We start from the raw sequence: 26,857 nt of genomic DNA on the forward strand, positions 1-26,857 counted from the left end.
ACCAGAACACATCCACCAGTTTGAACACTTTTATTAATCTTTCAACAAAACAAACACAACGAGTAATAGGTACCTGGTGAGTACCTTGCATGTCCAGGGAGACCCCTTGTCCAAAAACACAATGAAATATAGCGTCTCAATGCAGACGGTATAGAAATGATTCAGTTGTCATGGTCTGCACATTGCCTGTATGACAAGCACCTTTTGACTCATGCAAACAAGAATCCAGTCATGCATAAAATGGCAGAAAGTAGATGGGCAGGCACATGTATGTGACCTTGCTCTAAGCCAGGCTTATTTCTGAAACAAAAGCTGCATCTAGCTGTATCAGGGTGTTGTATAGCAATTATGAATCCTTAAGCTTTTTGATTACTACATCAATGCCTAATAATGAAGTGACAAATAGGTAATGCATCAATTCTGATTTCAAAATGATGTATCTGGCATTTAAACCAGCGCTGTTATGAATACTTGGATGTAACAGGTCAGCGTAGTACAAAGATGCTTGGCTACATTATTGCTAATCGATAGGAAGGTTACCTTTCCCGTAATCTGTACAGATATACACAAAGCCCAAATGATTTGCAATATTATTAGCGTTGTGCCGACTCTTTTCTATAAATTGTAGATTTATCAAGTGCTAAGAAAGCTCTACATAAGTGCGCACCTTTTTGTGGTTTCTGTAAATTCGGCTCATCTATCATTTAAATTAAAATAATAAAGTGCGATTAGCAAGGCTTCGTGTCAATATTAAATTTAGCACATTATCAGATCTTGCTCGTAAAGGCACTAGATCAATTAAAACGAGTGTCTGCCGTTGATGATGATCCAAATGTAGATTTGGATAAGGGATGAAGAGTTTAAAGAAAATAAGTAAATTTTATTATTTCAGTAAAAGCATTAAAAGGAAATTAAAGAGCACCTTTGTTCACAGTGATGCAGGGATTGGTTTACAAAATTCGGGTGACAAAAATATGGAAACAGCTCTGCTTTGATATTGTAAAACATTACTTGGTACATCCGTGGTTGTTCCTCATATGCAGACGTTTCTGCAAATCTAATAAAAAGGAATCGTGTCCAACTAAAAAAAAAAAAACTTGACATTAGCATACAAGACTGCAACGACAAACTCTGCTATCAAAAGCTAAAACATTCAAGTCTTCAACACTGATTTGCACCATAAATAAGTAAAACCTAAAACTCAATCCCAGGCATCAACAGTTCTGCATAACCAATCAGTAGTGAACAGAGTAATTGAAGCGAATGAACTTCAATTACATCACTGCTAATTTAAATATTCGTGCTGTGGCGATTCATAAAACTTAAATAATTCTTTGACAGAAAATTAGAGAATTAAGATAAATCAGTAAAAACAACTCGTCGTGCCCCCCATACAGCTACTGAAGGCCAATAAATAACAATATTACAATCTCAAGACAAAAAAAAATAGGTCACTGACCCATAGTGTTTGAGAAATCGTTTTCTCTACTGAATATTTATGTTTTGTTTTTCAAATAATTAAAAGGTGCATATGCAAAAAACAAAAAAACTCAAAAGGCATCCTATAGTTTTTGGTTTTAAGGCGGGCTGTGTTAGGACACCTGTAGAAAAGCAATGGGGTCCCTCTGAATCATTTGTGTTCTTCGCGTTGTCCTGCCCGTGATCGGCTTCAAAATAAAAAAAATGGTTCACAAACTACACGCATACAATCAGTCTCTCATCTTCATTTCAAACGTTCAATGAGTTCCTGGGTAAGGCCCAAATTTAGCAGCTGTATTGGAGTAAGTTGGGCCAGGTGTGGAAAGGCTTTAAGCAGACGATCCCAGCACAGCTCCAGCAGGCTGGGCACCACCAGCCAGATCTTAAACAAAGAACCAGTCCGCTTGTTCTCGTGGATGTTAACAACGCCACCGTGAATGTACATGCAGCCGGCCTGAAATAAAAGATGGTTTTAATATTGAGCGAATGAAATACAAATTGGTGCTGGAGGGTGAACTGACCGGAGTAACAGCAGCACAGTGAAAATACGCCGGTTCGGGCATCACCGCAGGTAGTTTATTCCACTGAAACGTCTGCAGGTTGATCTTCCACAGGTCGTCAAGTATTACTTCACCATTATAACCGCCACATATAAATACATCTGCCACAAAGAAACAATGAGGGTGGGTACAAAACTTTAATATCTATGTGAGCAACATTAATAACCACTTACCATTTTTAATCTGCACACAACTATGACATCGCCGGGGGGCGGGGTATCCTGAAGGACAAAATTGTTGTATTGTTTAATAATGAAAGTGGCATGTTGAATGTCAAAACGTTTTAAATGAGAATTGCGTTACCTATTCTTTCTTGAGGTTTCGTTGCGATTTCCTCCCAGGAATTTGTTTCGAGGTTATATGCGTGTATCTGATACAGCAAATGAAACGGAGCGATTACAATAAAACTAGAAGAAAGTTGTTCCCCTTAACTACATTAAAAACGGCCTCAACTACAAACACATGTATGCCATAATAAATTAACACTAGGATTGGCTATATTATTGTAAAGTTATAAACAGTACAAATGTATAAGTTTCAATAAATATGGAGGCTGCCATTTTGTTTACATCAAGATACATGACGTCAAACATTTGTAATCGAAACCAGTTTCTATTAAAGGGATAGTTTGGCCAAAAATGATATTAAACCCATGATTTACTCACCCCCAAGCTGTCCGAGTTGCATATGTCCATCGTTTTTCAGACAAACACATTTTCGGATATTTTATAAAATGTTTTAGATCTTTCAGTTGATTAAATGTAATGTTACTGGGTCCACAACCCTTCAAGTCCAAAAAAGTGCGTCAATCCTTCACAAATTAAATCCAAACGGCTCCAGGATGATAAATAAAGGTCTTCTGAGGGTAATCCGCGCGGTGTTGTTGTAGAAATATCCATATTTAAAACTTTATTAACGAAAATAAATACCTTCCGGTAGCGTCGCCATCTTAGACTCCTCTGTATTCAGTAGAGAGTATTAGCGTAGTGTACGCACTTTTCTTAGTGACGTATGACAAATTCTGAGGGCGGGGGCACAGCAGCAGCAGAGTAACCTCCGTAGGCTGCGTAAGCTCTCATCCTAAGATCCTAAGATGGCGGCGCTACCGGAAGGTATTTATTTTGGTTAATAAAGTTTTAAATGGATATTTCTACAACAACACCGCGCGGATTACCCTCAGAAGACCTTTATTTATCATCCTGGAGCCGTTTGGATTTAATTTGTGAAGGATGGACGCACTTTTTTTGGACTTGAAGGTCGTGGACTATGGGTGGACCCCGTAACATTACATTTAATCAACTGAAAGATCTAAAACATTTTATAAAATATCCGAAAATGTGTTTGTCTGAAAAACGATGGACATATGCAACTCGGACAGCTTGGGGGTGAGTAAATCATGGGTTTAATATCATTTTTGGCCGAACTATCCCTTTAACCCTAAACTAGGGTAAACAAATCTTCAATCAGTCGATTGTAAAAAAACGTAAAATGTTAAATAATGCCATTAAAAATACAAGAACATCAATGTCTTCTGTTCTGCCCTTTTAATATGAATTGGAGAGTAAAATACATGATGAACAAAACAGAAAACATACAAATGAAAAAGTTGACCAAAATAATGACGGGCATTAAGAAAGTGGGAGTGGGGAGTAAAATATTCTCACATCACAAATCTATAGATACTATAGTATTTAGTTAATATAGTAAAACATTATTCGACAACCATTACACGTCGACCCAGAATGCATTATGCCAAAAAACATAAATGGCGGCCTCCACAGTTAAAAATTTATATATTACATGTTGTCTAATAAAAATATATTTAATTCGTTTCTGTCAGTAGATTTTAGTAAAAGAAAGCAAATATCAAAGCATACAAGTCTTCATAATCGAGGTTAACCTTAAAGAGGGGCATGTATATTTAAGTAAACGCTGCCTAAACTGGTCACGTGTGGAGCCTTGTACCTTGTCTAATGGGTAGGAAGTCCAGGAGGTTCCACCACCAAGAATATATATCCTCTGTCCATCATGAGCTATCTCATGTCTATATCTATTGGAAACATATCAGCATGCATTTTAACACACCAGCCAGTAGGTGGCAGATTGCAGCAGCAACATAATGTGTGACTCGTGCTGGCAAAATAAGTTGGAATGCGCACAGTTTAATTTTGAGCCACAGGCTACAGAAAGTATAAATATCAATGTTTTCGAAATACAGGTTTACTGGTTTTTATACAAATAAGTACATTAAGCCTTCATCTAGCAATCCCAATGCTCCAAATAGTCATTAAACATCTAAAATGATCTTTATTTAGACTTCTGATAGGTTTACAGTCCTTAATGCTAATACAAAAATGCATGTCCATCCACATGCACATGACATTTTGGTTTTGGTTTTAAAACATGCAGGAATTAGAAAATAAAGTGCACGACTTGATTTTGTTAAAATTATTATTGAGAGTGAAAAAACTCAAAAACGATCTTCCTTGCGCTGACTGACAGATACGAAGCGTGGACCCCTATATACACAAAATTAGAGTTTTAAAAAATCTGTTTTTACAAGAATTTATGCAGATATAATCAGTTATTTCTAAAGTGAATGTTTAATTATTGGGGAAAAATATCTGATGTGTAACATTATATTAGATCCTTTTATTACAGTAGATCCTAAAGCTGTCTGTCTCAATGTCAATCAAACAATAAAGAAAGAAAAAAATAAGTTGAACATATATTTTTCCTATAGATATTGTTTTTGACTTTGTGCCAAATATATATGTTTTAAAGCTCACGTAACACACGCTGTTTCTGCATTTCTGATGTTAATCTGGAGTACCTATAGAGTAGAATGACATCCTTTATATCTCCGAAGAGTCTTTAGTTTAATCAGATTTATAAAAGAAAGATTAGCTTTACAGAATCTTTCCGATAACGTAGGAAAAAATGAAGAAGGAGGAGTTATATCGCGGGAGGAGCGAGTACGAGTCATGCAACACTATACAACACTGTTAACTTATGATTCACTACATGTTTGTGTCATTTATATAATATGCACGCACCTATTTCCAACCTAAGACAGAAGTCTTACTTACAGCGTGCAACTCGTGACCCGGTTGGGAAAATCCAGTGCATCAAACACACAAGCAAAACTCCGCTGCTACCCCGGATAATAAACTATATCCATTGTTTTCAGAAGGCTGGCTTTCTTCTCCTTACATCCAAAAACACACTTCATCTTTTGTGCCATTGTTGAGTTTTGAAATTAAACAAAGCGGTGTCGCGTGATAAGATGTTTGCAAGTTCTAGCGTCTCCCGCTGATTGACGGGTGGGCGCGGTTTTCTGGGGGAAGTGCCCATATAAAGAAGTGATACGTATAAAAACCACTGAAACATCAGCTGGACCTGTACTCGAAAAAAACTTTCCGAAACTTGTACGAACCCTGGCGAAGTGCATTCGGCGAGGAAATATTCTGTAACACGCCCAACTGCTTTTTTGACACTTTGCCTACATTTAGCATGAGAAAACAACTCTATAACTGTGTTAATAAGTCAGAATGCTTGAAATATCATTGAACCCCCCTTTAAGGTATGGAAACAGTGATTTTTTAACTTCTCTCAAAATTAACTTTGCTGACTTTATCAACTTCAAACAGTTGTAGCTCTGCCATTTTTTGTCAGATTCCAACAAATCAAACATTGTTTTAAAGTTTTTTTTTAATATAGAATGTTAAAATATAAATAACTAATTTTTGAAATTTTGCTCATTCCGACTTATTTTGCCATCACATTTCACAAATATAATTCATATAAAAATAAATCTTGTTGAAACACACTCTTAAATTTTTAATATAAACCAATGGTGTTTATGTAGGCTGTTTATATCATTTATCCTTTATGGTAAGCACTGAACCACAAAGCGGTCACTCACCGTTCCTCAGGTAGATCATCTGGAGGATTGTTAGGTTTTAGGTGAATCCACTCGCGTGTCGTCAAATCCAGTCTGTGGAGATCTGTGCTGTAAATGTAGCCCGTTGTACCTCCAAACACGTACAAAAAGCCGTTGATTATGGCCATCGCCTGAAGATCACAAATGTATGTTATAAAATATGTTCACATCAAATTTTTTACATAATCAAGCTGTCAATGCGTTCTACCTGTCCATATATTCGATTAGGTTTCTTTCCCCTGCAGTTGAGAAGGGACCATCGTTTGTATTTAACGTTGCATACGTGAACGTCGTTTCCGTTGTTTTCACCGAACGGTATTCCGGTCCCACCGAACACAAGCAGGTTGTTTCCATGCAAAACAGCTGTGTGACGTACACAGAAGATAGTTAGGATAGTTTAAATAACATTGCTTCCTGGAAACAGATGTGTGGCTTTAAAACAAACGGTTTAGTAAGGCGATACTTGCACATGTGATTCCCATTCACATTCCCATTTCTCCAACATAAGTCTTTGGTTTAATGTCATTTATTTGTTCTTGCTCAAAACTGTAACTGGTCATAAACATTTTATGTTTAACCAACGGCTACAGAAATCTGGATTTTGGGCTAATGAGAGGCGTTTTGCATTCATGTTAGGATGGCAAACTCAATAAATTATTCAATCACATCTGGTAAGGACAAAATGTACATAAAATGCCATTCATTTATATAGTGTAAACAATTTCAAATAACCTGACATGGATGCCAGTTCGGTGGGCATGAAACCCTCTGTGCGGATTTGTTGCCACGTCCCAGTGGCAAAGTGGAACCTCCACAGCTCTCTGAAGAGTGGATAATCTTCATTTTCTGAACCTCCCGATTCATCGTAGTCAGGGTTGTATCCTCCAAACACATAAAGGTTGGTGTTGTCTGCTACACAGCGATGGCCGCTTCGGGCCGGAGGGGCTCTGTGACCTACGGAGACAGACGGCAGTCTGTTGATGATGAGACAATAATGATACACAACCGGAGACCTCAGTTAGGAGTTAGAAGGGATGATCCTTATTGCGTTAGCTTGTCTTTTGAAAGGAAGGCAAGTTCAGGGAAAGTTAGATCCAAATCGCTGCTGAAACAATTTGGAAAGTCAGCACAATAATTAGCATTAATGCACCTGGCTATTAAGGCACTTTTGAGTTAGTTTTCCATCACTCACCTGTAAAATCAAATAGAAACCATATCATTAGCTCACGTTGAAGACAGGAAATATTACATTTTTTATATATATTTCAAGACAACACCCATCTTGAGGTCAGTTTATTAAATGAATAAATCTATTATTACAGCACGTGCAAACTAGCAGCCTCGCCCTTGCAAATAACCTGGCACTGGATTTGCCTTAAAACCCGGATGCTACACCTGAGTGGGAACATTGCAGGAATGATCTAACAAAGAGGGGAGACATCAAAACTGACACACAAATAAATAAAATAAAAGCAACCAGGTTCACACATTCTTCACCCACAACCGGATGAAAACTTTGGTCCTTTTTGAGCACCTAAGCCATCCTGCCCCAGCTTTGCCACATTGAAAGCTTAGCAGAAAGAGCCCAGGAGAAAGAGCGGTGTTTTTTTGCACCACATTGAAGAAAAAGAGTTTTGGAGACGGGAAAATAGCAGCAAGGAGGGTGTGCAATGTCAAAATTGTCCCCACAGAGTTGAGGTTCTAAATTTGTGGGTTCTTTTTGGTTTTTAAGGTTCAGTTAAAGCCTATTACCCACCTTCTCTTAAAAACCTGTAAGGGATCCGTAGACTGGGGCAGGGTTGGCCCAGGATTCTTCGAGCTTGTAGCCAGCAAACTCTCTTCTTAGAGCCTGTTACCACAATTACCGCAGTCAGACAAACAAAATAACAACAACAAAAGGACAATGGCAAAATTAAAAGGAATACACAAACACGGGACAAACACCATGACTGTCACTGAAGGATGCAAAGGGTCAACAAAGAGGTTTCGCAAATAATGAAGCCTAAGGTGAGGTGGCACAAAGCTCCTGAATCTCCGTGACTCCATATGCACTGCAGCACATCTTTTCATCAAAGATTAAATCACAATTTTCAAGGAACAGCCACAGAAAACATGTTTCTTTTTAAAGACCCATTTAATTCCCATAACAGCCATAATCTGCCCCAGATCTACTTGCTTTTGGAAATACCACTCAGTCATGGCAATGTCATTTAAAGGTGCACTGTGTAACTTTTAGAAGGATCTCTTGACCGAAAGGCCATATAATATACATACATAACTATATTATCAGTGGTGTATAAAGACCTTACATAATGAACGGTATTGTTTTTATTACCTTACAATGAGAAGTTTCTATCTACATACACTGCGGGTCACCTTACATGGAAGTCGCCATTTTGCACAGATATGGTACTACAGTAGCCCTAAAAAGACAAACTGCTCTCGACTACGTTGCCTCTGGCCTGTAGCGGCTATCGTAGCTTTTCTTTGCGTCTCGAGGGGTGAGCTGTGGACTAGAGGGTGACACGGGAGTGGATTTTCAAACGTCTCCCATCCCACTCCCACAAAAAAATCTTGTCCTGTCCCAATCCCACGAAAAAACATCCAATCCCGTTCCGATCCCAGAAGAATGACTCCTATTTCCTCCCACTCCCGTGTTGTTGTTTACCGGAATCTGTCAGTTACAGTACAAAAATACAGTAAAGATAATCCGCGGCATTCCTGAAAAAATGTCAGCCTCTACTGTGGACTGAGTCGTTGGTTGCAATTCACAATCTCACCGATAGATGCCGATAAAAATCTACACAGTGGACCTTCAATGAAAACAATTGTTCATGTAAAAAAGGCCCTGACAGAGTAAGAAACTCAATGCAGACTGAAGAATAAAGTAAAGACAAGAAAGCAGAGTTGCAAGGTACAATTTTAAGCTGCTTTTGTTATTCATCACAACACAAAAGCAAAAGGTGTTTGATTACAAACATGATTTTAAAACTGGGCTCTTAAAATAAAACCACCACTGCCTAAGACAAAATAAAGATTGTTATTTTGTTACACACACCAAATAAACTAAATAAGTATTAGTCTTTGTGCAAACATTAAAGGTGCAGTGTGTAACGTTTAGAAGCATCTAATGACAGAAATGCAATATAATATACATAACTATATTATCAGTGGTATATAAAGTCCTTACATAATGAACTGTTATGTGTTTATTACCTTAGAATGAGCCGTTTTTATCTCCATACACAGCGGGTCCCCTTACATGGAAGACGCCATTTTGTGCTGCCATGTTTCTACAGTAGCCCTAAACGGACAAACTACTGTGGCACGCGTTTTGTCACTACTGTATTTTGTCTTAGACAACAACATGTTTGTCCTGTGGTTACTACTGTAGCTTCTCTATGCAGTTCGGTGAACGGTGGACTAAACAGTTGGATGCAATTCACAATCTCACAGCTAGATGCTGCTGAAATCTACACACTGCACCTTTAAAGTTCAGTTGCTTTGAAGAACAAAATCATAACTCGTATCTCAGATGATGCCTCATTTAGATCTATAATTACATACTGTGCAAAAGTAATGTACTAAAGTGTACATCCTTCCAAATAACTCCTTACTTAATAGTCAAAAAGAAAAATATAAACATTAAGTCCTTTAAAACACAAATTTGGCGTCTGCTAAAGGCATGCAAACAAACTAAAAGCCATGTCAGCAGATATCACTGGTTGATAAAACACGGTTGCATGAGCCAGATTCATATTTTAAATTATGCAAAACATCATCTGAGAGCTCTGTTAAAGTTGTATACAATGAATGTAATACATTTGTTTGTTTTTCTATAACTGTTAAAATATGAAGTTGTTAGCTAACGCTGTGGCATTCAGAGCCGACGTTAAGTTTACATGAGAAATGCATTGCATGACCCTTTTTTTAAGGAGAAAATGTACTTTAAAATATCAGAAAATGAGTCGCCTGTGTGTGTGCACTGCACAAACATCCTGTTATTAACCAATCTTCTGTGTGTAATCTCCTTTAAAATACAACAGTCACACAAAACAGGCTGTTGGGGATTTCCTATCAATGTGATGTCACATTGATTACACCCCACCCAAGACAGCTTACAGACTCCGCCTTATGAGTGCTTAGTTCAACCTTCTGCCAGAGACACATGTCCTGATGTAATTCAAAGCACATGTGTAAGCGCACTACCCAATACTTTGCATACAGGGAGGGGAACAAAGCTTTCTTGGCATTTAAAGAGACACACACAAAAACAGCACATTTTTCATTGCAGCCACAAATGGCCATGTTTAACTCTTTCCCCGCCAGCGTTTTTTAAAAAAAGTTGCGAGTTATCTCATCAATGGCGGCAAAAGAGTTAACAACGTATAATGAAAGCTCTGTGATGTATTTTAAGCTAAACCTTTACAGATACATTCTGGGGATACCGGAGACTATTTTTACATTGCTAAAAACACCTACGTTAGCTCCCTTTAAAACATTTCTAGCCCATGTCTTAATTCTATACCGTTTATTAAGAATATTATTTTAGATCAATAGTAAATGTGAATCTTTTAAACGTATAAACAGCGTTCAATCCAACTCTATACACAAACAAGAAGGAGGAAACAGCTGCAAGCTAAAATGTGGGTGGTGTGAATATCATTAGTGTGACATATCAGGCAACTTTCCTTGGAAAAATAGTTATGATGGGCTGGGCGATATTCATCTTGGTCATTTTGGAATGAATGGCGATATACTTAATATCTGTATTTTCGGCAAAGTGGAATAAAGGCTTACACGCATTTCAAACTCTCAAGTGACAGGTTCCAATTCACCTTTATTAAAACCACTTATGTTGAAAATAAAATTCAACGACATTTCATTCATCCCTGTTTGAAAATATACAGCTGCACAATATGCAAGACTGTACGTCTGACCTCGGTTTACATTTCTGACAAAGCTTTTGTTACAAAGGAGGGTCGTCAGACCATACCGAAATAAACCAAATTGTCTCATCCTGTATCCTACATCCAGAAAAAATAGCGATACATTACCAAATTTCAATATACCTCCCAGCCCTACTATGTAGACAGAGGAATGCTGCATGTGTGTAAAAGAGCAAGGCTTCCAACACAACATGCAGTTGACTTTCAGTACAAGTGCAGGGCTTCTTATCCTTTTTTTAGGTGCTAATCTATAAAACTTTAATATTTCAAATCAATAGGCAAGTAAAATATACACTTACGAAGAACTACAGACTGCAATTCTCTTATGCATTTTACTGGTGGCATGCATCTCAAATAATTTAGACACAAGCCTATCATAAATCAGCTCAATATTACAACCCCTGGCAAAAAGTATGGAATCATCCCTCTCAGATGATGTTCATTCAAATGTTTAATTGTGTAGAAAAAAAAACAAGTACATATATGCCACAAAATAATTTTCACTCAACAATCCAAACTTCTAACTGTACAAAACACTTTAAAAAAACACAAAGAAAGATAACTATAGTCAATTACAACTGTTTTTACAGATCAAACAGAGGAAAAAAATATGGAATCACACAAATCTGAGGAAAATTATATGGAATCAGCATGCACTTTGCATTTCTAAAACAAACACCTGTATCTGATTACAACTGCTAATTAGTCTGCAGTTAAAAAAAGAGTGCTTGCACACATTAGTGATGTGTTGAACCAAGCTGATTGACATAACTCATGGCTCCAACACAAGAGATGTCAGTTGAAACAAAGGAGAGGATTATCAAACTTCTGAAAGAAGGTAAATCTTCACGGAATGTTGCAAAAGATGTTGGTTGTTCCCAGTCAGCTGTGTCTAAAATCTGGACCAAGTACAAATCAAATGGAAAGGTTGTAAAAGGGAAGCGTACTGGTAGACCAAGAAAGACATCAAAGCGCCAAGACAGAAAACTTAAAGCAATATGCTGTGAAAACAGAAAATGCACAACAAAACAAATGAGGAACAAATGGGCAGAAAGTGGAGTCAATGTCTGTGACCGGACTGTAAGAAATCGCCTAAAAGAAATGGGATTTACATACAGAAAAGCCAAACGAAAACCATCATTAACATCTAAACAGAAAAAAACAAGGTTTCAGTGGGCTAAAGAAAGACAATCTTGGACTGTGGATGACTGGATGAGAGTTATATTCAGTGATGAATCAAGAATCTGCATTGGGCAGGGTGATGATGCTGGAACTTTTGTTTGGTGTCGTTCCAATGAAATTTATAAAGACAACTGCCTGAAGAAAACATGCAAATTTCCACAATCATTAATGATATGGGGTTGTATGTCAGGTAAAGGAATGGGAGAGATGACAGTCATTACATCTCCTATAAATGCACAAGTTTATGTTGAGATTTTGGACACTTTTCTTATTCCATCAATTGAAAGGATGTTTGGTGATGGTAGCATCATTTTTCAGGATGATAATGCATCGTGCCATAGGGCAAAATCTGTGAAAACATTCCTACAGGAAAGACATATAATGTCAATGGCATGGCCTGCAAATAGTCCAGACCTCAATCCAATTGAAAATCTGTGGTGGAAATTAAAGAAAATGGTCCACGAAAAGGCTCCAACCTGCAAAGCTGATCTGGCAACTGCAATAAGACAAAGCTGGAGACAGATAGATGAAGTATACTGTTTGTCATTAGTTAAATCCATGCCTCAGAGAATTCAAGCTGTTATAAAAGCCAGAGGTGGTGCAACAAAGTACTAGTAGTGTTTTTATTTGGTGATTCCATATAATTTTCCTCAGATTTGTGTGATTCCATATTTTTTTCCTCTGTTTGATCTGTAAAAACAGTTGTAATTGACTATAATTATCTTTCTTTGTTTTTTTTTTAAGTGTTTTATACAGCCAGAAGTTTGGATTGTTGAGTAAAAATTGTTTTGTGGCATATATGTACTTGGTTTTTTTTCTACACAATTAAACATTTGAATGAACATCATCTGAGAGGGATGATTCCATACTTTTTGCCAGGGGTTGTACTTCTAACCATATGCAATTCATTGGTATTATAATATTTGATTTTTGTGCAACAACCACAATTACCAACAAGACCAATAACCAAAATAAAAAAAACAAATAAATAAAAGCAGAAATAAACAGATTGAAAAAAAATATTTCATTTATAGTCATTTAAGTTTGACAGCTGTTGTTTTACATGCCATTTTAGTTGTCAAGTTCAGATAAGCTAGCAGTTTCAGTGCCTAAAAAGAAAACCCCCATCACTAACATCACCTGGCAACAATAACACACACTTGCATGTTGTATATAACATACATAAATATTTAATATACCTTAACTTCAAAAGTTTGTTAACAAAACAAGCGCTTAGCAACTTAGCAAAACGGCTAACGCTAGATGCTAACAGCGCGAGAGACGCAAATGACAAACTGACCGTACAAAATATCAACACAAAAATACGTAAGTCTGGACGAGCATTTTAAAGAAGTGTTGTTATTTTTGTTTTTAATCTGAGATCTTAGTCGAGTCTCCACTGACCTGCAGCTCTTAGCGGGGGCCTTCCAGTTAGCCGCTCAAACTGGTTGAGTATGTCCAGACTGTGCGCTTCTTCTGCGGCAGACATCTCTCTAAAACTCACGCGCTGCGTCCACTATACACACTCAGAATCAGCGGGACTTCCTTCAACCGACAGAAGCGTAAAACTGAGCATAACTCAGCCCATTATCGTCGGAAACAGACGTTTAAATTTAATAAATTGATCTGACCGGGAAGGCTTTGTAATTAATGTGAAGGCAGAAACATCGATGAAAACCTCCAAGATGGCCACAAAAAAAACACAAGCTATGAAAATAATAAGACATAATTAGACGTATACTTCAAAATAAAAGTCTTCATACTCTAAAGCAAACTAATAATGTAGCCTATAAAACCTAAAATAATAATTATTAAAATGTTGTAATTGACTGATTCATTTGTATGAAACACTTCAAATGTTCCATAACAATCATATGAAACATATAAATTGTGATCTATAGGTCCATTGTATAAAAAAATATTTAAAAAGACCATTAATTTACTCGTGTGCCTTTTCTCAAATAGGTCTATTTGTTTTGTCCAGGCATATATATCTAAGAAAGCAGTTGTTAAAAGTAAAATATTTTTCTGATGCACAGTACAAAGTCAGTTTTTTATTGACAGAGCAGGCTACATAATCCATTATTTGAGAGATTTTCATGATAATAATGATTGGTGTAGGTTCTGCTCCCGGTCTAGCCCACCATACTATTACAAAAAGGCTTTCGCCTAATAGGTTTACATAAATGCTTACATAAATATCCTTAATACAAGTCTCCTTGAAGACTTAAAAGGCTATAGCTGTGTCCCAATTCAGGGGCTGCGACCTTCTAAGAACGTATTTTAAGACCGATTGCGTCACAGCAGCGCGACTTCAGGCTGGTAAGGCCGTCCCAATTCGAAGGATGCTTAGAACGAAGCCTCAAAATGCGTCCTCATTTCTCCGCGCTGTTAAGGATAGAACGAATGGATCCTTAACAGCCGAGGATATCCCAAGATTCATTGCGCGGCTGCAACGGCAGCTGGATATTCTAAAATAAACAATTAAAACCTTCATTAAATAAAAGTGTGTATTTATCAAAAAAAGTTTGTCACTGTTTTAGTATTATAAGTTATGTTTTGTGTTAATATTATTATTTTTATGATGCATATATTTCTAAGGTTGATTAATTTAATTTAATATACTGTTGAATAGTTTAATCTACATCAACGTGTCATATTTTCTAAACTAAATTAATATTTTTCTGATTTCATATTTATTTTAATAAGTCAGAAACGTTTCCGCTATGTCCTGCTGACAGGCGCAGCAGGTGACGCCAATTATGGGTCGTCCGAAGGTTAGACCGTCTCATTTCAGTTCTCTTCGCGGATTTCTGAGGCTGCCACCTTGAAAGACCGAGTGCTCATATTTAAGGTCGCATGCTTAGAAGGTCGCAGCCCCTGAATTGGGACACAGCTTATCTGTTAGTGCACCTATGTGCTATCACACTGAAACATTCTGACAAACCATTCATAACTCCCATGTTTATAAACTGCATGAGAGGGTACATTTTCTGGTTGAGATCTATTTGCCTACATTAATGTGATATTAATGTTAAAAACTGTTGTTTAATCGGTTAAATTTAAAGGTCATTTGCACAAAAATTTGTACAAATTATTTTACATGGTAAGTTACCTGCTGGAAAAGCAATACATAATGGTTTTCATCAGCTGTTCACCATTAAAGGGGACATTTCACAAGATGTAAAATAAATCTTTGGTGTCCCCATAGTGCGTATGTGAAGTTCTAGCTCAAAATACCATATAGATAATTTATTATTGCATGTTAAAATTGCCAATTTGAAGATGTGAGCGAAAATGTGCCATTTGGGGTCCTTTTAAATGCAAATAAGCTGATCTCTTCACTAAATGGGTAGGCTGTTATCCCCTTCTGACATCACAAGGCGAGCCAAATTACCTATTTTCTCACATGCCTAAAAAGAATGGTTTACCAAAACTAAGTTGCTGGATTTCTCTTTTTTACATTTTCTAGGTTAACAAAAGCAATAGGGCTATAACATGAAATAGCACTTAAACATAAAAAAGTCAGAATTTCAAGATATGTCCCCTTTAAAAACCAAAAATAAAATTTAGTAAGATTAAATGGTTTCCTTTCACCAGATAACATCCCAGCGACAGAAGCCATCACATTAGAAAGAGATCATATTATGCAATACCATATAGCCATTAAAATACCTTTTTTGTTTCTGTTTTTTTTTCAGCGGGGTACTTTATGTCATAGTCAATACAATAAAACTGTCAAAATGTATAAATAAATATAAATATATATATATATATATATATTAAAACAACTTTTAGCAATTTGTAATGTGGCAGTTTTTGTAAGGGAGGGGCGGAACTGTGTAAAAATGTTGATCATTCATATCTTCCAGCGGGAGGTTTTAGCGACACACACCGAACATGGCGGCGCTCGGCAGCCGTGCAAATCGGCCAGAAAATGGTGAAAAACAAAACAAATCTCCTCTCGTTTCACCTTTAAAAGTACGAGAACTTCTCAACGAAGGGGTCGCCTCGGAAGATAGCGTGTTACAGTGGTAAGAGCTTTTTCATAGTAAATCAGAAGTTGTGAAGAAGTCAACATTGGTAAAGCAAGGTAGGGGCGGTGAACAATCCAGCTTGCGGAGTTGGCTAGAACCTACTAAACGATCTGCAAATGTTCGTGCATTATTTGAAACTGCTTATATGTTCAGATTACTATTATTTGTTAGGTAAAATATTTATTAAAACACTATTGATTTGCATACATCTCACATTACCACATCTACATCATAAGATGCAGGTTTTGATGGTTTCCCTTCTGCATAATTGTGTGACATGTTTCTCACTTGGCTATGCACACCAAACAGGAGAACACTTGTAAAGCTATTTCCTAAAAATTGAATTAGCCTTTTTGCTCGGAACATTGTCAGCCTTGCCCTTGATTAATATTCACATTCCTTTCCATATTTCAGTTCACAGCAGGATCCAAACACATTGTCTCCAAATGGCCTTGGCAAAGCTCCTTGTGAGGCAGCGAACAAAGAAGCATTTTTCTTCAGAGTAGAGTCATACTCAATATCCTTTCAGAGGCCCTTGCTTCAAAAATACCCAAAGCTGGACTTCTCTCTTTTTAATTTGAGTGCCTGGTGAAGATTAATAGAAAAACATCTGCCTCCAGTTTGACAGACAAGGCCTAGACTAAAACACATGTTTGAGCTTTGCAGCTAACTTGCACTGACAGATCTCAAAATATACTATTGATTTTTCTCAAGATACACACCAGTAACGTATTTTAGGCATGTTTATAAAAGATGCGTAAACAAATTTTAGATCTTAATTAAACTACCCATCCAGCATTTCAACATTGAATTAACGTCAAGGACAAGGTTGAATCAACATTAAATTACCTTTTGATTTTGCAAATTGAATCAACATTAATATCGCAACATTGTTTCAACGTTTCACTATCAACATGGGTGAAATAAGGTCTTTGCGTCAACGGCAAATGAACGTTGAAATATGCATTGATTTTGATAATTGAATCAACATCGATATCGCGTTTAGCATTATCCACTGTTTCAACGTTATATTAATGTTGAAAAAACAACTGACATTATTTCAACCAAATTTTTACGTTGAAAGTCGGTCATGTGCCTGCTGGGTAAAGCCTAGTCCTGGTTTTAGCTAAGCTTTGTGTGTGAAACCAGGCCCTGGATTGCAGAATAAGTGCAAACGGTCATGGGTTCGATCCCCATTGAACACGCATATTGATAAAATGTGTACTTTGTAATGCACTTTGGATTAAAGCATCTGACAACAGTATGAATGAATGAAAACTCCCATAAATAGATTACTGCATTGTTAATGCATAGTCAACATTTTTTGGTATCGATTCTTATACATTTACATATTTAAATCCTTAACAAGAGCACTGTCTGAAATGGGCTGGAAAGCCTCGCATCCTCTCGCCGCTCAGATGTGCACGATACGGCTGGATCAATGTAGACTGTGACATGTTGAAGTGTTCAAGTTGCCAGGCTTTCCTCTGTGCAACCATCCAGCCAACACTGGACTTCCAGAAATGTGAGTTTTATACAGTCTTGCGCAGCGTGTTTGGTTTGGATCTGCTACTATTCCCAGCTGTCTCTTTGTAATGATTTCAGACGAAGGACGGATTTCGGAGTTGTTAGAGCAACTTCAAACGCAACATGAGAAATTCTGTTCTTGGCCGGATTTTCCATGTCCAGGTATTGTGTGAGGTTCACCAGCACTTTCTGACTGCCTTCCATGTCCATGTGTCTTCTTAATCTGACATAGTCTTTTGTTTTTTGTAGATCGTTTCTGGATGGTTCCTATTAATGAACCTACAGTTCTTCTTAGTGCCTTCATAGAGCGTTTCAAGAGTGCTTGTCCTCTGGAACAACAGCTGCCTGCTATGAAGCCAGAGCAGCTCAAAGCTATGGTATGATGTTTTTCCTTATTCCCCCTAATGTTCAAGAATCATTCATTTTATATACTTGACTACTTCTGTAACAAATATTTGAATATTCGATAATAATCAGTAATATTCGATAATGAAACTAAGGTTCATCAAATGTCATTATCGATAAATGTGGGCTGTGACGTTGCTTGCCCACCTCTTTACTGCAACAGCGCACGCTGCTGGGTTATAAAGTCTGACGCACTGCTCCAAACATAGTTAAAAGTCTTAAAACTTGTATTAGACAAATATTTTTTTTTTTAACAAACGTTGCCCTATTTACCTCTGCCATTGTCCTGTCAATTATCTTGTATCATGTAACTCCCATTCCTCTGCGCGGCTGGTGCTGTTGTGATGGGGCAGACGACTCTGGGCCGGATCCGTGTCTGCGAGGGAAGTGATGTCACAGGCCACACTAAGCAATAATAAACTTAGTTTAACACTATATTATGAATCCAATTTTATTGTGTTTCAATTACCATGATTTTATGTGCATTTTGAAGTTTTGCATAAGAAACGAGTGATGGAAATGTCAAAATGTGGAAAGAAGTTTTTACGCTTGCTTGAGGTGGTTTTTGACTTGTGTGAAAAGGAATAAATGCAAATAATGGAAGATGGAAACGCATTTGCCGAAGAAATTCTTACTTCGCGAACATTAAACCCACATCTAGCTTTTTTCGCTGATGTTGTTTTTACCATATATGGAGCTCAACGTTGTGGTAATGAGACTAAACCTTGCCCTTTTTACCTCCGCCATCGCCTTGTCAATTATCTCTGTCTCGCATCATCATGTAACTCCCATGCTTCTGTGCAGCTTGTGCTGTTGCAATGGAACAGATGACTCTGGGCCGGATCCGCACCAGAGCTGCTGACTGCAGATCCGGTGCAGAGTCGTCTGCTGTCTGCAGGGCAAGTGATGTCACAGACCAAACTAATCTATAATGAACTTTGTTAAAAACTATTTCAATTATCCAATATCATCATGTTTCCATCACCATGATTTTATGTGCATTTCGATGGAGTGATGAAAATGCCAGATTTCGAATAAAAATCCCTTAATTAGCAAAACTCGCTTGAGTTTTGACTTTTACAACAAAGAGTTAATGTGAATAATGGGAGATGGAAATGCATTTGCCGAATAAATTCTGACGTAGCGAATATTAATCCCATGGACTGACCATCTAGCTTTTTTCGCTGTTGTTGTCTTTACCATATATGTCGTCTTAATACCCTTGCTGTTAGTGCCTGCATCAAAAAGACTATATTTCTTCTTCTGTGCACAGCATTTAGTTTGGCAATTACAAGCTGCACTGCTAGTAAATTTATAACTTGCCAAATCGTAACTAAATGCAGTCCTCTCTCCATTTTCTAAGCAACTTAATGGAAATGCACCTAATTTGCATTTATTTGTTTTTTTCTTTTTGCAAATGTTAAAAAGATTCACTTCACATTTGAATGGAAATCCAGCTTATTATAAGCTTATCGCTTTTGAGTTAGTTTGGTGGCTCAATCTGAATGTTTTTCTTAATCAGACCTTGACTGAAGATGTTATAAGTGTCCTTCTGCAGCTGATTGAAGATGAGCAGGTGAAGCAGGGAGGTTCTCCATCTAAAGTTGCTTCAGATCCTCTTTCTGTACAAGTGGCAGCATGCATTGTAGCCCTTTGTGGTTGGACAGCCAGGTAAACATCCAACCGATGACCTTTAACCATGATAGTTTGTAATGTATTGGTTTTGTTAGCAAAACTTTGCAGAACAATGAGCGATCCGGTGTGGCAAGCATCAAATATCTTTATCTCTTTGCCGTTCTGTTTTGTTCTTTAGCCCAGCACTTCACGCTATGAATCTGCCCATCCTTACCTGTTCATATTGCATGAGAAAGGTAGGGCTGTGGAACTTCTTTCAGATGGATAGCGTTTTGGGAGAGGGTGAAAACCCTCCGCAGTCCCCCACATCTTCGCTGACTTCATCTCACAGTGCAGCTGGTGAGAAGGGGACACCCACCTCTCCGTCGCAATCTCCCACGCCATGTCGCATGAAGCTGCGAAGTCAGGACTCTCTGCGGTTTGAACAGGTTAGTTTTGGTTAATTTTCATTTAATGCGGCTAATTATGATTGATAATTACATTTAATAAACTTGTAGGTTGCAATTTTAAAACCAAAAACCTTATTAAATGTGTTACTGTAAGCCATTTATATGTGTCTATTGATTGTTTTGGACTGTCTTTTTGAATATAGGGAGAGAACACCTCATCACCCCTGTTTGCCCGCACCAGAACCAGGGAGTCGCCTGTCCCTCAAGATGAGTTACCCAGCCCTCTACCCAGGGGCAAAAGGCCAATGACCCGAAGCAGGGGTCAAGGAGAGAATCCCACAGCTGATGTGCCTTCTAGCCCACAGCGAAAATCGAAACGTCCTCGCCTCTCCTCTTCTAGTGGCCCAGTAAGGACAAAATGTGTTAATTAATTCTTAAGTAGTACTAAAACAATTTTTGTGAATTGCCCTTGGAATAAACCATGATTACATCAAGATTAAAGGCTTTTTCAAGATTAGAGACCAAATGATGAGACCATTAGGTTTTCTGTAGTCAACAATGATAATCGAATGTTTACATATTGAATCTTATTGTGAAATGATTATTAATCTGTGCACATTGTTCCAAGGTCTTTTTTTTACATTTTATCACAATGTAACTTGATCTGATTCTGAAGATACTTCCCTTTTGACATATGTCATCAAATAAGCCTTACTTTTTGATCCCTTTAAGCCATATAGAGAGACTGTGTCATCAATTTATGATGACTAAAATTAAAGACTGATTTTTTTATACATCAATTTTCATTTATATACTTCTGCATCGTTGTCCGTGTCAACATGCAGACGCTAATAAGCAGTGTCAGGGCAAAGCTAATAAAGAAGCAGCTTGTTGTCTACATTGTTGGAGAAGCATCAGCAGTGATGGCGTCAAATAGACAGCAACTTTTGTTAATGAATATCGCCTCTGAACTTGTTTCATCTATGTTTTTACAGTCACAATTGGAAAACCGTTTGATGAAACACGATGCTATACACTCACCAAAAGGGTTATTAGGAACACCTGTTCAATTTCTCATTAATGCAATTATCTAATCAACCAATAACATGGCAGTTGCTTCAATGCGTTTATGGGTCCTGGTCAAGACAATCTCCTGAACTCCAAACTGAATGTCAGAATGGGAAAGAAAGGTGATTTAAGCTATTTTGAGCATGGCATGGTTGTTAGTGCCAGACGGACCAATCTGAGTATTTCACAATCTGCCCAGTTACTGGGATTTTCACGCACAACCATTTCTAGGGTTTACAAAGAATGGTGTGAAAAGGGAAAAACATCCAGTATGCGGCAGTCCTGTGGGCGAAAATTGCCTTGTTGATGCTAGAGGTCAGAGGAGAATGGGCCGACTGATTCAAGTTGATAGAAGAGCAACGTTGACTGAAATAACCACTCGTTACAACCGAGGTATGCAGCAAAGCATTTGTGAAGCTACAACACGCACAACCTTGAGGCGGATAGGCTACAACAGCAGAAGACCCCACCGGGTACCACTCATTTCCACTACAAATAAGAAAAAGAGGCTACAATTTGCACAAGCTCACCAAAATTGGACAGTTGAAGACCGGAAAAGTGTTACCTGGTCTAATGAGTCTCGATTTCTGTTGAGACATTCAGAAGGTAGAGTCAGAATTTGGTGTAAACAGAATGAGAACATGGATCCATCATGCCTTGTTACCACTGTGCAGGCTGGTGGTGTAATGGTGTGGGGGATGTTTTCTTGGCACACTTTAAGCCCTTTAGTGCCAATTGGGCATCGTTTAAATGCCACGGCCTACTTGAGCATTGTTTCTGACCATGTCCATCCCTTTATGACCACCATGTATCCATCCTCTGATGGCTACTTCCAGCAGGGTAATGCACCATGTCACAAAGCTCGAATCATTTCAAACTGGTTTCTTAAACATGACAATGAGTTCACTGTACTAAAATGGCCCCCACAGTCACCAGATCTCAACCCAATAGAGCATCTTTGGGATGTGGTGGAACGGGGGGTTCGTCCCCTGGATGTGCATCCCACAAATCTCCATTTGAGGGACAGGTTATAAAAAACCAATCGCAGTGCTTGCTGTCCATGTAAAATGTAAATGTTTTTATATTTTTGGGAAGTTGCATGTTAGGCTACAAGTGTAGGGTACACGTCTATGCTTAAGCTACAGCGTACACTCAACCTTGAAAAAAAAAAAAAAAATTACGAATAAATTGGGCTTTAATCACACTCTTTTTTTTTTTTTTCGTTTTTTTTTTGGTTTGAATTTTGTTTCACTACAATAAAGTCAAATATGGATGTAAAATAGTCACTTTTTTGTGCAGGAATTTAAGATAAGAGATTTTATTGTTGTTTTATTGCAGGAAGGGCCCTTGCACAGGAATGTTTTTGACCCAATAGCACAACACAGAGATTGGTGTCCTTGGGTGTGTGTTGAACAAGAGCAGGAAAATCTAGATGGCTCTTCTTTGGTTGGATCCGAGGCAGAACTCCCTCAACCTGGGTGGAAAGCTGCACTGAATCTCTTCTTATCCATGAAAAGGAGCATCAGCCCAATAGGAACCATTCCATCTCAGGTGAACCAAATTCAGCATTATAAAACTTTGTCTTTTAATATTTTGTGCTGTCCACATGAGTAAGAAGTCTTAGACTACAAATTATGTATCTCTATCCAAGCAAATTCTGGCTAAACAAACAATTTTTAGTTTTTGGTGCTAACCTCTTTTTTCATTTCCAGGGCCCACATGACAAATCGAAAAAAGTGTTCTCCATATTCCGACAATGGCAAGTATCCTACCCACCCCAGTAGGTTTTGGTTTGGAAACAGAACTGGGAAGCTCTAGTCATGTTGTTCTAGTGGTACACTGTCTTTCAGGATGACGGTAGTTGCAGAATGTTTCTCGATCTGGTCGAGCCTTGTTTACAGAATTTGGTTTGGTTGTGAAAGAGACTGAAAATCAACACGGATCAAGCGACCTATGTTGACAGAACTTGTTTTGGAGTATAAAAGACTAAAGAGTTCTTCTGAGAAGTTGTAACCTTATCACACTGTTTTGACTTTGGGCCTGGCCATGTGGTGATATCAGTATGCTCTATAGTCTGCGGTCATCAAAAGACCAGGGACTGACACTCTTTATGTCACATGGATTGCCAAATAGTCCTCGCCTTTTTTTCTTGGCATGTTTTATAGACCTGTCCTAAATTTAGGCAAGCTTAAGTTAACTCCTAGATTTACACTGGAAGACATGCTAGTTGTATCATTGCTGGACATTTTTCAGATTGTTGTTTAGCTAAAGAAAATCCACAGATTGCTGATATTTCTGTTTGTGTTTTTTTTAATATGTGTAGAATAATGACTGTCATAAATGTGAATGGGCTCTGAACAACATTTTATTCTTCTCTCTTTGTTTTTCACACTCTTAAATGCAAATGGTCGATAATATAGATATGTCATAATTTTAAAAGCAATGTAAAGAGTTTGGTTTGAGTGTCCTCCCTTTTTTGCCACCTGTATAATGCATGTACATTTGAGTTCATCTCTATTACAAAATGTAATAAACATACTCCCTTTGGTGGTTTTCACAAAGTCATCTTGCCATGCTTGTTTTAAAGGTACTCATTTGTTTTTTAAATCTTTGATGTAACGCAAGCATGCCTAAATGCATTTTTATTCAATTTAATAAAAGGATAGAAGAAATTTCTTTTTTAGACACATTTTGTACCTACAAATGGTCAATAAACTAGAAACGTGGTTACTTTTAAAATGTGCATTAACGCACAACAACGTTCATGACAGACAGAAAAGTACTGTAATAACTAAAAGGGCTGCGCTTCAACAATTTAAAAGACTACAGATTTGAGCAGTCCGCTGCATATGACGTAACTCAAAAGACCGCATAGGAGGAGGGGGACACCTTTCGGCGCGTTTTCATGACGTCACACGCGGAGGGATAGATAGCTGTGAGGGAGCACTGTGTGCAGGCAGAGGAGGACTACCAGTACAATACGTTGCGGACAGAAAGTGGAGGGCGAAAAATAACTCAAGAACCGACAGATCGCCGTACGCCAATGTTCAAAAATATACAGTTTCGATAGAGGCCGAAGGTTCGAGAATCAGACGCAGAAGATTTGAGCTTTGGTCATCTGAAAAAGGAGAATATAAAGATGTCGTCTCCAAGTCCGGGCAAAAGACGAATGGACACAGACGTGGTGAAACTGTATCCTTTAAAATATAAACAACACCAGTACTGTAAGCCGTAGCTCACAAACAACTTAGGTGTTGATGACAATCGTATAAAACCGTATTTCATACTGTCTTTAAACTGTCCTGTGTGTTCGCGTGCTGTGAAAAACAGTTGTCAAAGCCATTAAAATCGTTTATTGGATGGTGATCAGCTTTGACAACAAAAGTGTTTTGATGGTTGTCAGTGCGGCCAGCAACAAAGCCAAGAATTTCAGGCGTTCATTTATCAAATAACACAACTCTAGCTAAAATCAGACTTTTCTCGATCGGATTTGTACGTTGTCTGTGTTCAAAGGCAGAAATGTTGAAGGATTATTTATAGCTGATATATTGCACTGTGTCCTCTTGAGTGTTTTTCTCGTCGCTTTTGCTCTGTCAGAGACACATTAACACTTGACATCCGCTGGATTTAAATGGACATTTCTACAGATGGCATTCAAATGTCTCTATTTACATAACATCTGAGAAAATCTGACATGTTTTCGATTCAAGTGCTACTGTTAAAGCATTTGGCCTGCTAGCGAGTTAGCACATAACAGCCAGTTATTTATTTATTTTTTTCATTGTTTTTGTTCCCGAGTATTGATCAAAATAGACACACGTATGTCCGTGTGTGTCGTTTTCACGGATAGATCGATACAAAACGAAATAATTATGATCTGCATGTACAGATTGTTGATTAAAACAGACACAGTAAAGACGACGCTCATAATCCAGCAAAGCACTTGAAATAATAATAACAGCTCAGAAATGACACAAACTTAACATTTCGTGTCATTTCACAATCCTTAAATGTATTATATTGACGTCTGTGCTAATGTTTTTCTGTCTGCATCGAGTATCCATCTTGTTTTTCTGGCTTTTGTTAAGGGCGAATGTTCTCGTTTGGGGGTTAAACGCCTTGACAGGAAATTTATTTTCTCTCTTATGATTTTAAAGCTTTTGACACGAGGACAGGGGAAGTTAAGTTGTTGATACAGTTGCCGGGGTGTGGATGTTTGACTCAGTGTCACCACAGTCCACAATTCCTTTAGTTTACATGTCACGATTGACAGACAACAAAAGTTTTTGTCGAGTTGTTTTTCGTCCACTTTCGTGGCAAAAACGGCATGACTATTATGTGTGCAACCATGCCTTTATTCGTTGTGTGGTTTGGCTGTGCTGTCAGTGTTTTTGTTGGGCTATTTTTGTCTAACTCCTGTTTTTTCCTTTTTTTAAACTGAGAGCTCGAGTTTTTCACGTTTGGTTGATCATTCATGAAGTGCAGTGGTTGTGTTTGACAAAAGAGAGCATAGATTTGTTTGCTATTAAGATTTGTAAAGTTTCGTATTTTCGCAACTTTCTCAGTATATTTATATTTCATGCCGATTATTTATAATTTTTGCATGATTATGTCCCTATAAAATGTATTGTTAAACTTGTGAAACTTAAAATAATGAAAGGCTCTGGGGATGTTATGTTTTTGTCTTCAGCAGTAGGAACTAGCCTTTTGATTGGCCGGTCTGTTACTACCCGGAAACTGCAAGTGGGCGGGACTTAACTGTTGAATGACAGTTTTCCTTGTTGAAGATCGGGACTTGGGGTGGAGGGGTGTAGGTTAAAGGTGAAAAGTTTGTTTTACTAAAACAGCTGATAATTTTTCAAGCAGGTGCAATGAGTTTGCCTATAAGGTTCCTTTCATAGCAATTAAAGGAAGTTAGGTGGAGTAATGCGCAGACATGTACACACAGATAAATACTGTAATGATGTCATTATGGCTTCCTGTTATATTTTGGATGCCCACAAACCTTTCACTGGGAAAACATGACCACAGTAATTGTCCAGATACCAACATTAAAATATTTTTCTGTACCAGATGTTTTTATTGTACAGCATTTGTTGGGGGATGTGTTTGTAATTTTTTCAGTTTTTTTATTTTTATTAAAGTAGGAAATGAGTCATTTGTATGTGCAGTTCTCTAATAAGTGTTGACAAGGGGTGGTTTCAAAACATTGCTCTGTTTGTCTGAGCATCTTGATCATCAAACTGATGACATAAGTTTTGGGCAGGACTGCCTGATGCAGATGAGAGGTGTGTTTAAGAAACCTTATTTTAGAAAACGGCCTTATTTTGCCATTTTATTCAGTGACGCGCACGCAAGTGGCGCAGAATTGACAGTTTGCCTTTAAGTAATTTTAATCATGCAAAGATTTGCAAAGGGTGTCTGCGACAGGAACGAGTTCACTAATTTTCTGTTATTATTGCAAAACGCATGCAAAGAAGCCCACCCTCCCCCAAAATGCACAGGAACATCCATGAGAAAGCTCAACTTGAATACCCCTACCTCCCTAAGTGGAGACCGACAGGCACATGACAACTGGGAACAGGTTTCCAGAGTTCCTCCTGTTGCCTTGGGCAAGTGTTTTCCAGGCCTGCTGAATGTTTTAACCATCATTGTGATGCACGCGCATTGGTTTGGTTTTAAA

The 26,857-nt window shown here is 37.8% G+C and overlaps 3 protein-coding genes across 4 annotated transcripts in view; 2 read left to right on the top strand and 1 right to left on the bottom strand.

Annotated features, from left to right (window-relative positions):
• Positions 1 to 15: 15 nt before the first annotated feature.
• klhdc10 (kelch domain containing 10) lies at positions 16 to 13,807 on the bottom strand. Of its 2 annotated transcripts, XM_065289692.1 has the most exons (10): positions 13,518 to 13,807; positions 7,739 to 7,831; positions 6,715 to 6,936; positions 6,191 to 6,345; positions 5,965 to 6,113; positions 4,005 to 4,089; positions 2,343 to 2,409; positions 2,213 to 2,260; positions 2,001 to 2,140; positions 16 to 1,933 (listed from the first exon to the last, which is right to left on the bottom strand). In XM_065289692.1, the coding sequence occupies exons 1-10, from the start codon at positions 13,600 to 13,602 to the stop codon at positions 1,724 to 1,726; spliced, it is 1,254 nt and encodes a 417-aa protein (XP_065145764.1). In that variant the 5' UTR covers positions 13,603 to 13,807; the 3' UTR covers positions 16 to 1,723. The 2 variants fall into 2 exon arrangements, with proteins under 2 accessions (XP_065145764.1, XP_065145765.1); XM_065289693.1 differs by lacking the exon at positions 7,739 to 7,831.
• A 2,190-nt stretch (positions 13,808 to 15,997) lies between these two features.
• Positions 15,998 to 23,721, top strand: zc3hc1 (zinc finger, C3HC-type containing 1). Its single transcript, XM_065289690.1, has 10 exons — positions 15,998 to 16,147; positions 16,565 to 16,667; positions 17,525 to 17,675; positions 17,756 to 17,839; positions 17,927 to 18,054; positions 19,605 to 19,753; positions 19,896 to 20,145; positions 20,310 to 20,513; positions 22,513 to 22,725; positions 22,887 to 23,721. Exons 1-10 carry the CDS (start codon positions 16,014 to 16,016, stop codon positions 22,956 to 22,958), a joined length of 1,488 nt encoding a protein of 495 aa, XP_065145762.1. The 5' UTR covers positions 15,998 to 16,013; the 3' UTR covers positions 22,959 to 23,721.
• A 367-nt stretch (positions 23,722 to 24,088) lies between these two features.
• The window catches only part of ube2h (ubiquitin-conjugating enzyme E2H (UBC8 homolog, yeast)), a 29,541-nt gene continuing 26,772 nt past the window's right edge, over positions 24,089 to 26,857 (top strand). Inside the window, exon 1 of the mRNA XM_065284889.2 lies at positions 24,089 to 24,366. Coding sequence (XP_065140961.1) covers positions 24,314 to 24,366 — 53 coding nt within the window. The 5' untranslated portion in view covers positions 24,089 to 24,313. The remainder of the gene's footprint in view (positions 24,367 to 26,857) is intronic.

This window comes from Paramisgurnus dabryanus, chromosome 1, assembly GCF_030506205.2.
Source record: "Paramisgurnus dabryanus chromosome 1, PD_genome_1.1, whole genome shotgun sequence".
Lineage (NCBI taxonomy): Eukaryota > Metazoa > Chordata > Actinopteri > Cypriniformes > Cobitidae > Paramisgurnus > Paramisgurnus dabryanus.